The following is a 16,158-nucleotide window of genomic DNA, read 5'->3' as shown; positions in this document are numbered from 1 at the left end:
AAGATATGCTTTTCAGTACTTTTCTTTAGGTAATTAGTCACTGAAATTTATCACTACTGATTTAAAATGTGACTTAAACAGGTCAGTTTGAAAGAATAATTTTGAAATAGAACAAAGTAATTTGCAGAAAAGAAGAAGGACTGCTTTTAAAAGTAAAGAAGGTATAATTTGCTGTTAGTAATTTTCAGTCTGGAATTTGGATTTTCTTAATATATTTTATATAGTCTGAGTTGAAACATTTTTTCTTTCATTGCCATCTGTCTACTCGCATTTTTATAAATTCTCTTTGCCAGTCCCAGTCCAGATCAAAATCTATGATGGCTGTATGTCTTCAAAGTTGCAGGAATATCTAAATCAATTTATAAAATCTATAATAAAATCACTGTTGCCTGAAATATAACAGCCTGTGCTTTTACAGTTATTTATTTAGTGCTCAATAGGTATTTTATTGCTCAGGGAAAAACACCCAAACATAAACTCTGCTGTTGTAAGTAGAAAGTTTATTACTCCTATTACAATTTTTCTGGCCTTCTTTGAGAACCAACTAACATCTATACATCAGAGTAGTAGCTTTTAATTGTTTCAGAACCTTCCTGGAAATGTGGGATCATTTAATATTTCATGTGGTTTTCTTTCCTGCTTTTGTGCTTCAAAGGATGGTGAACAAATTAGCAAAAACCTCAGAGCCAGCTACTGTCCTATATCTGCACAACTCCCACCAGCCTAAACTTGCAAGCTCTGCTTAATGACTTGAAATGGATATGGCTTTGTAGTCTGCATGTGATGATTGAACTCATGGTGGTGATGAGAAATGAGTATGTGCTAGAGCTGCAGGATCAAACCTTTAGGAAGTTCATTACCCTAGTGTACAGATGAAGGCTTCTAGTATGCCTTAGCTTTGCTCACTACAATTGAACTCATGTATTTTAATCTATACCTCATCATTTTGATTTAATGTGAGAAACAAAATTTAAAATTTGCTCATTTACTACAGCTATTTATGTGTACATGTAACAAACTACAAATGCAGATTGTTTCAAAACAGGTTCAGCTGCAAGCACAAAAAAAGTGTCTGGTGACTCTCATTTCTACTCTTTAAGAGCTTTAAGAGCTAATAAAACTTGGATTTAGTATAGAATCTTTAAAGTAAAAAAAAATATGGTAAGGTAGGAATTTTGTAAGAGGGGAAAAAAGCCCGAGTATTAATTTCAAGCTGAACTCATAATAGTTATAGGGTACATTTTCAAATCTATATAATTAAGGGCTCTAGAAGGATTAGAAGGAAGCTTAAATCATGGGATTTTTTTTAACTGAAATGCAGTCATGGGCTATGCATAATAATCTGGATTTTTTCCTACATTGATCAGTTGAAAGACAGTAGAATGGGTAATGATGAAATTGCTGTAGAATTCAGGTCATGACTCATAAATACCCATTTCTGTAAGCATAAGGATACAACAGTGCTGTTTTCTTTTTCAATAGATAGGTATATGAATAAAATGAACATAAGAATAATAAGTGGCCAGGCTCCCACACTATTTTTGATGTGGATAGATACATGGGTGGATGAATGAATGATGGATGGTGATAGGTTATCATCTTGCTTTTCCTGCAAGTGGATATTTTTTCTGAGTATCTACTTTGTTCCCTCTGAATTCTACTGACTGTAAGATCATAATCACTCACATTTTCCTTAGCATTATAGTTGTGATGGTTTCCTGATCTAACAGTTCAGATCTCTTCAAACAGACTGGCATATGTTGAGGTCTTACCAGCAAAATCTGGATGATGTCTCTCACCCACTATATTCCCTAAGGGAGGACAGGCTTTTTTGTTCTCCATACAGATCTTGAGGTCCTGTGGTTATGACTCTTATCTCAAAAGAAATAGAAAAAGACTGCTGAGTTTTGATGCTGCTTTCCATTACTATACAGTCTCATCTGTATAAAATTAATAGCTAAAGGAAGGTTTCTAATAGACTTCAAAAAGACTCTGGGAGCCCTGCCTTTGGGGTCAAAACTCCAGGACATGAGACTTGGAAACTGGAAGGCATTTGGGAATAGACATTTTACAAAAAAAACTATGGCTTCTCTCAGTGACTTCTCTCCAGAAAGAAGAAATCAATATATTTATATGGATTCAAAATAATTTAAAAAGCATCTGAGGCTTTCAGATTCTAAATCCTTTTCTGACTTCTCAGACTAGCACTATCAATGTAACATTCACAGATTTACTTCTGGGCAAAAAGTCTCAGCTTTTACATAACACACTGACATTCAAAGGATTTTTTCCAATCACAGTTGAGTTTTGACTTCAACTTGGCTGCCAGTAGAATAGGAGAATTTGAATAAATCTTCAAAACCAGCCTTGATAAGTTTTTTAATCAGTTCAGAAGAGCTTCTGCTTAAGCCAAATTTGTTTCAAAGAGTTTATAGAAGTGATGCCGAATAGTTTAGCCTGCCAATTTAAGCAAATCTCCTAATGGTCATAAAGTTTCTACCATTCCCACTAATTTCTACATTTTCTTTGAACTCATTTACATAAGTGAATAATATAATCCCAGCCTCAGAGTCCTTGAGTGAGAACTATTTAGCACATGTGGCCACCAAAGTCTATGGAAAGATTTCTGTCTGTGGAAAGATTTTTGTGGAAATTGGGCTTGGTTCTTGGGTTGCCTGAGACCACTGTAATTAGGAATGGATTTTTCCTCTCCCTTTCATTAAAATCAGTGAGAATTGCTTACTCAGAGACCTTTAAAGTAGAGACCTTTAAAATTCTAGCCTTTCAACAGCCTAGCTTGAAGCTATGTTTGAGAAATAGTTGTTCTGTAAGATTTTAATTTCATTTGTACACTGTAAATCCAGATATTAGTGAGAATTTAAGGTGGCCTAAGCTGTAGTTTAAAGTGACTGCATATTTACACCCTGCTGAGGGCATGATCCAAAAGGTATGGTGGCAGGGTTTGTCTCACTTTAACTCTGTTTCCTGGGGGGAAATTCTCCTGTTTAATGTTTTTATTTTTTTTTTTTTAAATTAAAACCAACTGTCTTTCCTCAAGGAGGGGGAAAGTGTAGGATTCTTGAAATCAAAGATCAAAGAAAAGCAATTCTCTAGTCACAGTTGGACAAGGTCAGAATTTCTGAGCTCCAGGTACTTTGGTGTTATGTGAACAAACAGGGTGGGTTGAAGCCTTGAGCACGCTCAAGAATATCTCTGAGACCCTGCTGGCTTCTGTGAAGAGCAAACAAAGGGTGTCATTATCACTAAAATTGTTTCAAAAAAACCCCTACTGGGATAAATTTTTAAACAGAAGTTTTAACATAAGAAGATTCATATTTTGTTAAATCTAGCAAATTGTTGGCATGTAATATAAACAATAAATTCTTTCCTGCTGGAGAAAACTCACTGGAATTAATTAAACTTATACCAGGGATAAAGTTTACCTAACACATAGAAAGTACACTTCATTGAAATAATTTTTATTTTGAATGAGTTCAGTTGTTACAAAATAGTTGTGTAACAGTTTTAAAGATACAGATTTAGGGAAGTTTTTGAATAATATTAGCGGTCTAGAGATAAATAAATAATAACAGTTCTGCAGACTTGAAAAAGAGCTGGATAGTCATGCATGCAGCCTGTGTCAGCACAGAAAAATGCTTCTGTATTGTTCTTTTCTTTCTCTGAGGGAAAAAAAGCTCCTCTTGATACATACATTCTCAGTAGTTACATTTTCCCTTGATTTGGAAGTAAAATATTTCCAAATATTATTTGTATTAAAAATTCCAAATATTGTGTCAACTTGTAGAATAGCTTAAAGGAGAGAAAAGGGGGCTAGGGTAAAGTTGAGTGTTCACAAGTGTGTTGGAGGATAGAAATCTTAAATAGTATTATATCTATGAGCAACTAAGAGGCTACATTCTGCTCTCAATTACTCTGGCATAAATCTAGAATTACTCATTGGAAGTTCAAAGTTTTTGCTGCAGATTTACACCCATATAATGAAGAACAGAGTTCAGTTATGTAAGGGTGGGAAAATCAATTTGGCCAGAATGTAACTAGCTTGGAATGCAAACTCTAATCACAGAAGGAAACCTTTTCCAGGTCAGAAAGCAGACTGGATATTGTGTATCCCTCTTTTATTCTTCCCCTCCTCCTCCACCATCTTTAGCTAATATATTCAAGCAAGTGTAGACTCCTGCTCCTTGCATTAGCACCACATGGCATTAGGCATTGGACTGCTTCAGCTTTATTATGTAAGGCAGAATAAAAGTGCTCAGGTATGTTAGAGTCAAGGAATTCCATAAAAGGCTAAAAAGAAGTAGTGGAATACAAGCAAAAGTGCCTGGATTATAGTTTAGATGAGTAAAATGTAAAGCTAAACCAAAATAATGGGATATTTGGAAATTTCCTAAATTGAAGTAGGTTTCAGAGAAGACCAGAATCTTTTGGCAAGTTGTTGGAGGAGATTTTTGAATAGTCTGCTAGTTACAGATCCCAGTGTTGCTCAGGTGGTTTGTACTGCAGAAACTGTAATGCTGTGCCATAATAGTTTCTGAAAAGAAAATAAAAATACCGCCTGCACATCTTGTTCTTATTCTGGAGAATATTCCCTCACTGGGTGCAGAGAGGGGAATGGAATGAAAAATAAAACTTTCAAAGAGAATATAAGAAAAAAAAATAAAGGAATAGAAAGGAATAATGTATGAAATCTAATTATATATTTTCTAAACGGAGACACTGTACTTTATGTCTTGTACTTGGCCTAGAGTAGTAGTGGAAATCACACAGTTTTGTACCAATAGAAAATATTCCTGGATCTATCAGGAAAGTTTTGTGTTCTTGGCCGTGATGCTGCATGAACACGTAATGAAGATATTTTCTGTCTGAAGGCATCTCTGTCTGAAGATAATAGTTTCTGCCTTTGTCACCAATGAAGGTGTACATGCCAATAGTGACATTTTCACTAGTGGCTGTTAACTTGGTTCTTGCTGATTTATAGCTAACAGTGTCTGTTTAGCTAGATGCTGCAGCTAGATAACCAGTTTAGTCTCCCTTCTTGTTTTGATAAAACTGTGTTTTCTTTGTAGCTCATCCTAGGGTTATTATAGGTGGAAAAAAATTATTTTGGCTTTCTGTTTTATTTTTTAATTTGTGAATGCTGATGTTGCTTTTATGGCTGCCAAATTCTTGTTGCATATGTCAGTTCTAAAAGCCCAGCTGATGGATGAAAGCTGGGAGTGGAGCTGTATCATTTGTCTCCCATCTAGCACTTTTCTTGCCCTTGAAGGTAAGACCAATATATAACCATATCTTCCTTTTTTTCTTTTTTAATAACATGCCACATCTGTAAGGTAATATTTCTCCCCAGTATGCAGAGAAGCAGGAAGGAAGCATCTAACATCTGCAGGATTTGAAGTTATTTTTGACAGCTGTGTGCTATTGAGGGTTTGATGGTTTCTATTTATTATTTTTTTTTTGGTGAAAGATAAAGCAACCCAGGTGAATTGCTCAAAGGGCATTAATATCTGTCTGACATGTTAAACATGTGTACTCATGTGTACATAAAGATACATACAAAAGATAAAATCATGCATCTATACACATAGTAGGGGTGAGGAAATACAGTTTGCTGACTGGAAAAAGCTGCTACTGTAATTTTCTCTCAGATTTTTGTTGGGATGACACAAGGTGTATGTTTTAGCATAGAAGGGAGATGTTTGGTAATGAAAAACAGCAGTTCCTTGACGCTTATTGATCAAAAAACTGGAAGGTTTAGTCTAGTGACACACAGAACCCGTTTCAGAAGTTGGCCTGGAGCACGCTCTGATCACAGCAGAATGGAGAAAGGCACAAGCTTTCAAGGCTCACTGTAGGAAACGTTCACATATGGCCAACAGGAGATAGAAGCAGATGGTTGAGATTTTTAGTATGTGCATTAGGCCAATTTTTATTTGAAAGAAAAGAGCACCCACAGCTCAAGTATACATGGTCAAGGTTTTTCATTCATTGACACACAAAGCCTGTCTGCTTAGTATTTTGCAGGTAGAGGTGAGTGACCATCTCTGCCAGAGCTCCAAGATGGCCAAGCACAAGACAAGAGCAGGAAAACCACAGTAAGTGTAGTGATATGCCCTGGTGAGGAAACACTGTAGAAAAATGTGGATTCCATACAGTGTTATCATAACTCCTCAATAAGAGCAGGCAAATTGCACAAAAAAAACATGGTTAAAAGAGCATGTCCATTTACGAAAACAAAACAAAAACCCTAGAGTGACTTCAAGGTACAATACCAATTCTTCATGTAACAACTTGAGATCTGAAATGAAAGTACTATCACAGAAAAGATCCAGCACTCAGGATGGTGCCTCTGACCATTAGCAAGAGATGATGTGCAAGGGAAGTGTGCGGCAATGGGGCCTACAGGATCATACAATTATTTAGGTTGGAAAAGATTCTTAAGGCCATACCGTCAAGCTGCAAACCTAGAACTGCCATGGAGAGTAATGCTTCACCAGTACTTCCACCCTGCATGAGAGCACTGTAAATGCCAGATTTTCTGATGGGAATTGTGGCAGGGAAGGTGATATAATGGTGATCTTGTACTGCTTCACCAAGATCTACGTTTTTTCATACCTTATGTTGAGGTGTTATGTTTGCCATCAGAAATCTTGCACTGAATTAGTGCAAATCACAGGAAATGTAGGATAAATATCAAATATTTATGTGGTTACGGAAGATGAAAATAATATGGGCATTGGAGGAAGGGTCACTTGATAACAAAATTAGTTATGATGACTATCTGCAAAGGCCAACAGGAAACCAAAAACATTGCTGGGATCATTCCACTATGCTAATAAGCAGTGAGGAGTAACAAGAAATATTATGCAATAATTACTACTTAGATCAGGGTCTGGGATAGCACATGGGCAGAGGTGGTGTAGCTGTAGTAGGTATAAACTGTGGGGGATGCAAGTTGGCATTGAGTGCTTACAGTCTCAAAGCAAAAAAGAAGCAGACAGTAGATCATGAGTCAGTCAGAAGTGCTCCTCCAGCTGCAGTGCAGCTTGCACTTGTTTAATGTCAAATATCAAAGCTAATCCTTTAAAATATATCCATCTTTGTTTTCATGAAGTGTTCTTTGAGTATTAATATAGTCTTTTTTTTTTTTTTTTTTCTTTTTAACACCTATTGCTAACCTTTCACTCCTAACGATTTTCATGATTGTTAAAAAAATTATTATTTTCTTCATTGCTGTCTATATACATTTTTGGCAGAGCAAGTTTTCTTCATATCTCCTAAACTCTCTGTGTAGTAATTTCCACTGACTGCAGGGGTATCTGGTGGTGATAGCAAAGCTGATTGACTTCAAAGTCTCTTACTGTTGTTGCTGCACTTGGCCAAGAGTCTGATCATGACTGTAGCAGATGTTTCTAAGCTATTTTTCTACAGTAACTTTTCTCTTTTTTTAATAGACCAGTGGGAACCTTATGTAGAAGTTTTTCACTGCAATGCTGAAGTGAATGCCAATATAACTGTGATTTTGAAACCCTCTATCAGATCCACAGTGCTCGTAAGAGGAAAGTTTCCTGCAGATGAAAACATAGGTTTGCCACTCTGCCAGCCACCCGATGGCAGATAATCAGCAGATTCCTTCCTGCTTAGTCTCAGTTTCTTTTTATGGGTCATTTTTTACAGTTTGTTAGGAAATTTCATAGTAAGTAAAGCAAGTAAATTTCTCTGAAGAAATTTTGGATGAAAGTTCTGAACAATTGACAGTTAAGTATCAAGAGTCAGAACAGTTTTGATTAACCACAAATCTTGCCAATTTCCTTCTCATCCAATTAGGACTTATAAATGTCTCCACAGCATCATGAAATATTCCATCAAAATTTTGGGGTGTATGTGCATTGGGAAAAATTCTTTTCCAGGGGAACCCATATTGAAAACAGTAGTAATTGCAGAGAATTTATGAGGGGAACACAAGATAATTTAAATTTTGGTCAAAATTTCAAATGGAACAAAACTTTTATCAATAACATTATTAAAAACAGGCTAGGAATTCTGTTCCTTACCACTTCAACTGAAAGTAATGTTATCACTTAAGAGCTTAATCATGCATTCTATAAATGTCTGGTTTTGTCGTGTCTACTTTAGACATTCCTCCAGCTGTCCTACGAAGAGCTGAAGCTCTTAATTACCCTGATATGTGGGAGAAATGCTCTTTGACAATGCAGCACTTAAGTCATGTCTCTGTCATGTGTTCTACGACAGGAAAATGTAGGGCAAGCAGTAGAAATCATAATTCACCAGGACCCACCAAAAGTGATACAAAGCCAGAAATCCTTTCAGAGAAAGAAAGACAAATTGGGAGGAGAGCAGAAATGGAAAGAGGCAAAGATACCTGCCAGTGCCCAGAAGGACACTGGAGAAGACAGGGTGCCTGCTATGACTGTGTCCTGGGGAGAGTTTGTAAATGTGAAACCAATTAGACAAGGAAAAAAGGATAGAAAAGCTGTGTCTTCAATCCTTAAGATGTCTGTTAGCATTCTGACCAGTTTATGCTGATTGTGGGTATTTCCTTGTTAGCTGCAGTTAACATCAACTTTGAAAGTCTTCAGCATTTGTTGTTTGGGTCATTTTCTTAGAAATGAACAAATAGATTATCTTTTTTTTTTTTTTTTTTTCTTTTCCTCTTCCACCTCCCAAAGAGAAAAGCTGATCCTTTCATTAAGCTTTACCAGCTGGCTGTGTGGTCTAGCCAGTAGATCAGTATGTAAATACTTACATAGTGTGTTCAGTTGTTCAGTTGCTGTCGGTTCTTTCTTAAAAATTTTAGTTTATGTTTTCCAATCCTATAGTATTTAATCTCAATTCCTTTAAGCCAAATACATCATGATTAAATAGAGTGGACAACAAAGAGAAATAAATGATTTTTTAACCCACACAGGTTTATAATTTAAAAAAAAATATAGATCTGGGAAGGTCATTTAGCCTAATGGTTCCACTTGACAGTATTTTAATATACCTTACATACTTCACAAGCTGGTATGGTACTAAATTACACAAAAAGGTTTGAAACCATCTGATGGAAGATGTTGCAAACGTACAGTATGAATGAAAATTATAGAAGAACTGGTCACTTTGTCACTGGTCACTGGTCACTAATGCATTCAAACCCTTAAACTCCTGTCTGAGTTTTGAAAGGCCAAATTGTTCAGACAATAAAATGATATCCTTATTTAAAAGTGGTTATCTTTGAAAAACTTCCCCAAACATTCAGGCAAAGCAGAAGGATTTCCTTTAGGAAGCCGGATGCACCTTTTTCTGTGACTGTAACCGGGCTTTGGATTATATAACTTTTGGAATATGAAACTGTTACGGAAAACAACAGCAGTTTACTTAGTAGCATTACATATTTGCAGATAGGATTAAATACATGTTAAATGTCTTGCCTTGAGACGAATGTATTCACCTGCTTTTTATAATAACAGAAGTAATGCCCACAAAATTATGCTGTGAACATGAGCTGGAGCTGAAGGATTTGTCTCATCAGTATTTGACAGGTTGAACATATTTTGTTACACCAAACAGACTTATGCTGTGCTTGCATTATTAAAGTTTAAACCTGTTTTATCTGGAGTAAATAAATAAATAAATAAATAAAATTGTTTCAGGTTACCTTCAGTGTTTTAGAACCACTGGTTACTTTTTGAAGAGTTGTCCATCCCCAGCTGGGGAAAACTTTCTGCTCAACCTGAAATCAGTGAGCACAAAATCATGTGACTGTATCAGCACATTCAAGCTCATTCAGAAGTTGGCCTGGCTCATGTAATCTTTATACACAGCTGCTACACCAGTGGGATGAAGTGGGGAAACAGCTCAGAACAGAGCTCTGCAGTCTCTGGACCCCTGACATTTCCTGTTTGACCCTGTACACATGCAACAGTTTCCTTGTTGAAGATCATAGAGCAGAAGGAGCAAACAAATATCTTGGCTCCACTTTTGAGGCAGGTGTCCCATCTCTTGATATTTCCTGTGCTCTGGGATACACTGCCAGCTGTCTGCTCAGTTCATACGAACAGTTTGTCTGAGGGCTGGGGGTGCAGAAGGGGAGCAGCCTTCATGGGACTTTTACTGGTATCAGACTCAATGAAGGAAAGGAAATATATGCTGGGGTGTTGTGCTGTGAACAGTACAGTGTGTGTTCAGTCCTTAGAACAAAAATTCACCATAACATTACAAGTAACTGACACCTTTTTTATGAAGTGGTTTAGACTTCAGGAGTGTTTGCTTCTACAATTGGAAATAAATATTACAGCTTTTTTTAGGATGTGGGGACTATTATACTGAATACATACATGCTGTCTTACTTTGAGGTACAGATCATTAATATAATCTCTAATTTCTGTAAAAATGTTGGGGGTGTGACACTTTCATAGCCATGCTTTACAGCCAGATTGTCACTATTTTATCAGCTAAAGCAATGGCCCTACCTTTGACATATCACTGGAACTGCCCCTACTGCTGATAAAACTACTAAAGGTTTTGTTTTGATCTTTGCTCTGTTTTCCCATTTTTTGGTTGCTCTTTACACTTTTATCTTCTTATCTAGCATCCCACTTGAAATGTTACCCTCTATTTTTTCCCACATCTCAGTTTTCTTCTAGTTTCCTCACAACTCTCCAACCTTTCCCACACATCATTTCCCTTGTCCCAGGACTTCAGTCATGATCTTTGTTCATCCTCCTGAATCCTGAATCCAGATGATGTTCCCTACCTGCTTGGCTGGAGGATGTCTAAAGTCTAAGAGGACAAATTATATACCTACAACTCTTCTCTGAACAATGCTTAGCCTGACCTGTTTCTCTGAAGTCCCTTTCTAGATATATCAGTTTCATGTAACCAAGAGAATATATATGCTCCTTATTTCTGTCAGTCATATCTTTTTACTCACTGCGTTCTCTATCCTGACTGTAATACTTCTCCCCCTCATGCCAGACAGTCTGGTGTTGTGTTTGATTTCATGTAAGTTCAGGTTATAGCCACAGTTTACACCTTCTCCAGCCCTATTTTCTCATAGATAAAGCTTTTTTTTCTGTTTGGACATTATTCACTTATATCTAAATCATCCTCATTTTGACTTTGGGTTCTCCCTGTCTGCCCTGCTTGACAGTCACTTCGCTTCCCACTCCAGAGATACTGAGGAAAATCCCACCAAATTCACACGGTCAGCCTGATGGCTGACAATGTGCCCTCCTTTGCAGCTTCCAAATTTTCCCCTTCCCCACAATTCCTTCCCTTACTGAATCTTCAGACACCTTCTGCCTGCAGGATCATTTCACCAGCACCTGCATTTGGTGAAAGTTTGTGTATGTTGTCCACAGATGCTTTATCCTGTACTTACCTATTGGTGTGGAAAACAGTACTGAAGCTTAGTTGTTAAATATTATTTCCCCCAAGGTGGACTTCATAAAACCCACATTCACCATGAGGTACACAAGGGCCTTTCAAACAAAAAACTGTAGCTAAGTAATTTCTAAGAGTAGCAGACGTTTGTTTATTTATCTTTTGCTTAGAATTAGAGAAAACAAGGAAAGGAATACTAGGCTTGTAGCTACATTCTTATTTACAGAGTATAATTGTTTTCCTCCACTATTTTTCATGATTTCTGCAAAGAATCTTGCATACTCTTCTTTGCATCTTCAATAGCCGGAAGCACTTCTGTTATTTATCATTGTACAAATTCTAGGTTTATGGCGTTCTGAAGTTGATGGCCCTGACTTGGTACTAGCTTTAGAGTCAACATATAATGAAGAATTATTTTGAAAGGGTAGCAGTAACACCAGCCTCACATCATTGTTTCCAAATCCTGTTGGTTATGTATTACAGATGACTCTCTCCTAGTAAGTTTGCTTAGTTATTACTTTCAGGGTTCCTGTGCTGGGAAATGGGTTGCAAAAGAGACTGTGGGTATCATGACCTCATCATTCATATTCAAAAGAAGATCAGCAAGATTACTAAAGTGCATTACTTTGTAAAATTATAACCCCGGGAAGTAATAAGGTTCAATTACATTTTTTTGGCCAAGTTCTTTTTAAGAAAGTATCTGTCTCATGGCTGTATTTTATTCTTTGTCTTGATCATTGGGTAACAGTTCTCATGAGGATTTTTCATCTTTTCAAACCTTGCAAGAGATAAATCCCTCTTTTCCTGTGGTCCACTTCAGTCTTTGCATATGTGCATTTTTTGAAGCGTTAACCGTTAACAGTTGTGCCTGAGAAATCAAAATTCCTTACACAGCCTCAGCACTTTATAATGCTGGAGAGCAAATACAGACTACACAAGAAGCTTTCTTCCCCTTTGCTCTGCAGAAGATCTGAAATATCACAGTGAACAAGAATATTCCAATCCTTGGAGCAAATTGATGGACCCTGTGGGCTGAGCTTGTCTAAAATGCAGAGCAGCTACCTCTGTGCATTTTTGCACAAAACCCATTGCATCTATTGTTAATGGTGGCACCAAAAGGCAGAGGATGCTGAAATGTCTTTGCTGATTCTCTGTATTCTCTCTTCTAAACTCAGGAGATTACTAAAACAGGTCAAATTCACTCCTACAAATCACAAACAAGAATGGGATAGTTTGTAAGTCAATACAGAGAGCTGAATTTATCTACTGTGTCAGTGTGATCTTTGTAAATGAATGATAGAGGACAATACTGCAAGTATCACAGATTTACTCTGTAAAATAATTTTAATGCATGATTTAAGATCTTTTTTGTCAGCTTCTCATTTGCTCTCTTTTCAATGTTTTTTTTTTTAACTTTTGCCATCCTTGTTTTGAGAAGATAAAAGTCCAGAGGGCTCTTATTTTGTCTTGTGCTTCTGTCTGTGGTGGTAATAGTACATACTGTTCAAGGAAGGCGTAGTTAATACCGTGTAGTATATTGAGGCAGAATAAGTCAAGTCATCTTAAGTCTTGTTTTGGAAGATGTAACAAAAATCCCCATGGGTATAATGCTGGGTGATAGAATCCCATAGGAGTTGAATGGTGTGATGTTTCCGCACAGGTTTTTTCCTCATGTCAGTTTAAAAGGGATTCCCCTGCTACAGGATCTCAAAGGAATTTACAGTTGTTCTTCTAGGTGTTTATGCTGCTCAACAATTTAGACTGTCCATCATGACTCATTTTGGAGCCTGCTCTGCCTGCCTGACTTGTATTTCTATGTGCAAGGATTTGAGGTTGCCAGAAAGAATATTTCTGTGAGCAACAAGCAGAAATGATGAGTTAGACATGGACTTCACGGAGCTTTCAATGTTTTTAGAAAGGGAAGTGTTAACACTGAATAGATGACGTTAACACCACCACCAAGAAAAAAAAAAAAAAAAAAAAAGAGCTCTGAAAACTGTATTGACTAAATCTTCTAACAATGCTCGCGATTCTCCTAAATCCTGCTCTGTGTTTTTGTATGGATTTTTCGTAGCACAGACAGACGCTACCCACAGTGTGATTCAGAGTCTGTTTCTAGCCACGCTCTTGCGTGATTTTAGCTTGATTTCACGGGAGGAGCAGAGAATGAAACACCGTAGCTCATGGTTGTCAGCAGTGAAAAATAGCCAGGAATCAGACAAACAGCTTCATTGCTGAGATTATTTCCGGGATGAAAACTCGTCCAACAGCTGTTTGCTTTGGCCACTACTCAGTTCCCTTTTTTTCTTTTTTTTTTAAAACAGAAAAAAAAGAGGTTTGTTTTTTTTTTAAGATGTGGGCTGGTTATTTATGTAGTCAGGAAGAGGTCTCTGCTTCCAGTGTTGTGGTCTCTGAGCTGTTTTGACAGTTGGAGTACGGGGAGGTTTCCTCTCTTCTCTCTCTCCTTTTCTCCCATCCTTCATTCACATAATGCACAGACCTGGAATGCTGTAGGAAGAAGAGAAAGCGAATTTATGAGTTCTTTAATCCCAGACAGGCAGCTCTGTGGCAGTTACCTTCAAGAAAAGTTCACGCCCCAAAGGAGCGTTTAGTCTTACAGAGCCACTGACTCACTGAGCAGTGTGTGTGAGTGGCTGCGAGGGAGAAGGGGAGACATGAAGGAAAAATTCTGCTGCCTTGTGAAACTTATAACATTATTGTTTTAAGACTTTTCGAAAAGATGACTGCTACTTTTGTTTAAAGCATTTGTTCTGAAATTGCTGAAGCTGGAGTCTACCAGACTGAGGTCAGGAGCATTTTCTTTGGCAGAAAGAAGATACTTTTATAGAAGCCATGCCTGTGCTTGGGGTTGCCTCCAAGCTGAGACAGCCAGCCGTAGGGTCAAAGCCTGTCCACACTGCCCTCCCGATACCCAACCTTGGCCCCGCCGGCTCACAGAAGTACTCACCAAAGTCCTTGGAGCTTACTGGGGCAGAGAGCTCGATGCTTTCTTGTCAGCTCACATTAAAGTCAACCTGTGATTTTGGAGAGAGGAAAATGCTTCAAGGAAAAACCCAGGAGATCGAAGACAGCAAGGTTAGTTGTAAACTTTACCTGTGGAACTCAATTCTTAAAAAAGATGTTGATTTGCTTTGAAAAAAAGTTTGATACAAACTTTCTGCATGCAGAACTTGGGGGTAAATGAGAAAATAGAGTTTTGCTGTCATCACTGAACTCCCATAGCAGCCTTGAAAATTTGTTTTGCTCAGTGCTGCTGTCTGAATAAATATTCTTTTTTTTAAATGTTAGTGTTATTCACTTAACAGATGAATTTCGATAAGGATCAGTAGAATCATAAGGAGAGAAACATCATTCTGGCACCCAGTAAACAGTGTATTTAAAAAAAAAATCTTGGCAGCTTTGTGTTATATTATGAAATTTAAAAAGAGATCTCACGCCCACACCTATTCCCACAGGGAGGCTCTTTTAAAATAAAAACATGCAATTGATTTTCTTTTCAATTTTCAAATTATCTGGCTATTCTTGCTGCAGAACTGCTCAACCAGAAAAACAGCTTCTCAGTGAAAAGTATTTGTGCTTTTCTCTTCTGTAAAATAGCTTCTTCCTAGCCTCTATCTAGCCCCAGTTCATTATGATTTGAAAATAAAAGGATTGTCTGAAGTAGGATGTCACAATATTTTTCAGACTGCTTAGGGATTTTTTCTTTTGTAAGGGGATTATTTTTGGGTCCTAATTAACTTTTAACAAAACTTCTGCTTGATTTTCAGCTAGGCTTTCTGTTGTAGCTAAGAACATTTTTCATGCTTTGTACATGAGTATTGAGTCCCTTCTTGTCAGCAGCATATATTTCTGTAGATCTTTCAGTCACTAACTTTACAGCTGCATGTGTGGTTTGCACAGCTTCAGCAAGCTGTGAGGCTACTTCCTCTTGCTTTTCTAGTACTCTTGGTTTGTGGAACTGATTACCACCCTGGAATTAAACATATATCAATAACAATTGTATCTTAGTTTGAGAACACTTAAATGTCATTAGAGTTGTTACAGTGGCAAGATACACATAATATATATACTTGGTTTTTCTTTGTTCTTAACTACTGGGTTAAATCCGTTTTAGTGAAGAAAGTTGGTTTTTGTGGTTAAAGCATAGGGCTGGGATTCTGAACTTTGGTTTCCTTTTTAAACCTTGCCACATATTTACACATGAGATTTTGGTCATGCCACTTAACTTTTCCCTTGGAGTTTTCTGTGTCACATCTGCCTGTCTCCCAGAGATGATGCATTAGTGGTGTCAGACATCCTATACTGTAAACTGTTCGTCTCCTGATTACCACAGGTGATGATCAGCCCATTTCTATAACATGAGTATGAAGATAATATGTTTGAAGATAATAAGTTTTCAACACAATGCTATTCCTTCTTGTTTACCTATTTTTAGTAGAAAATATTCTTTCTTTGTTTTCAATGGTGTTCCTTAATGGATATTCTATGAAAAGTAAATTAGATTTGCAAATATTATTTTCCATGAAAAAAGCAAAAGGTTACATTGGCATCTGAGAAGTGTTTCTTGTTTACTTATAAAAGTGTGGAGAATGATATAAAGCAGCTTGCCTTCAAAATTTAAACCACTTGGGAGCTATTAGTAATTAGTGTGAGACCAACTGGAAGTCATAGCCTTCCAAGGGCATCTGGTCCTGAACTCTGCTGAACTTCTACTGCGTGAAGTAACAGCCT

General features: G+C 37.2%; 1 protein-coding gene across 7 annotated transcripts in view; it reads left to right on the top strand.

Annotated features, from left to right (window-relative positions):
- Positions 1–16,158, top strand: part of NAV3 (neuron navigator 3) — a 508,468-nt gene that overhangs the window by 245,644 nt on the left and 246,666 nt on the right. For 4 of the 7 annotated variants that reach the window (XM_088054864.1, XM_088054863.1, XM_014249002.2 and 1 more), the window contains exon 1: positions 14,260–14,502. The exons of the other annotated variants lie outside the window; for them this stretch is intronic. In XM_088054864.1, coding sequence (XP_087910990.1) covers positions 14,260–14,502 — 243 coding nt within the window. Of the gene's footprint in view, positions 1–14,259; positions 14,503–16,158 lie in introns of those variants that run through there. 7 annotated transcript variants of the gene reach the window in all.

This window comes from Pseudopodoces humilis, chromosome 5 (genome assembly GCF_049639895.1).
Source record: "Pseudopodoces humilis isolate 2021_Gansu_Grassland_sample_001 chromosome 5, ASM4963989v1, whole genome shotgun sequence".
Taxonomy (NCBI): Eukaryota; Metazoa; Chordata; class Aves; order Passeriformes; family Paridae; genus Pseudopodoces; species Pseudopodoces humilis.
Note: the sequence above shows the minus strand (reverse complement) of the source record. Positions and strands in the feature narration are given on the sequence as shown.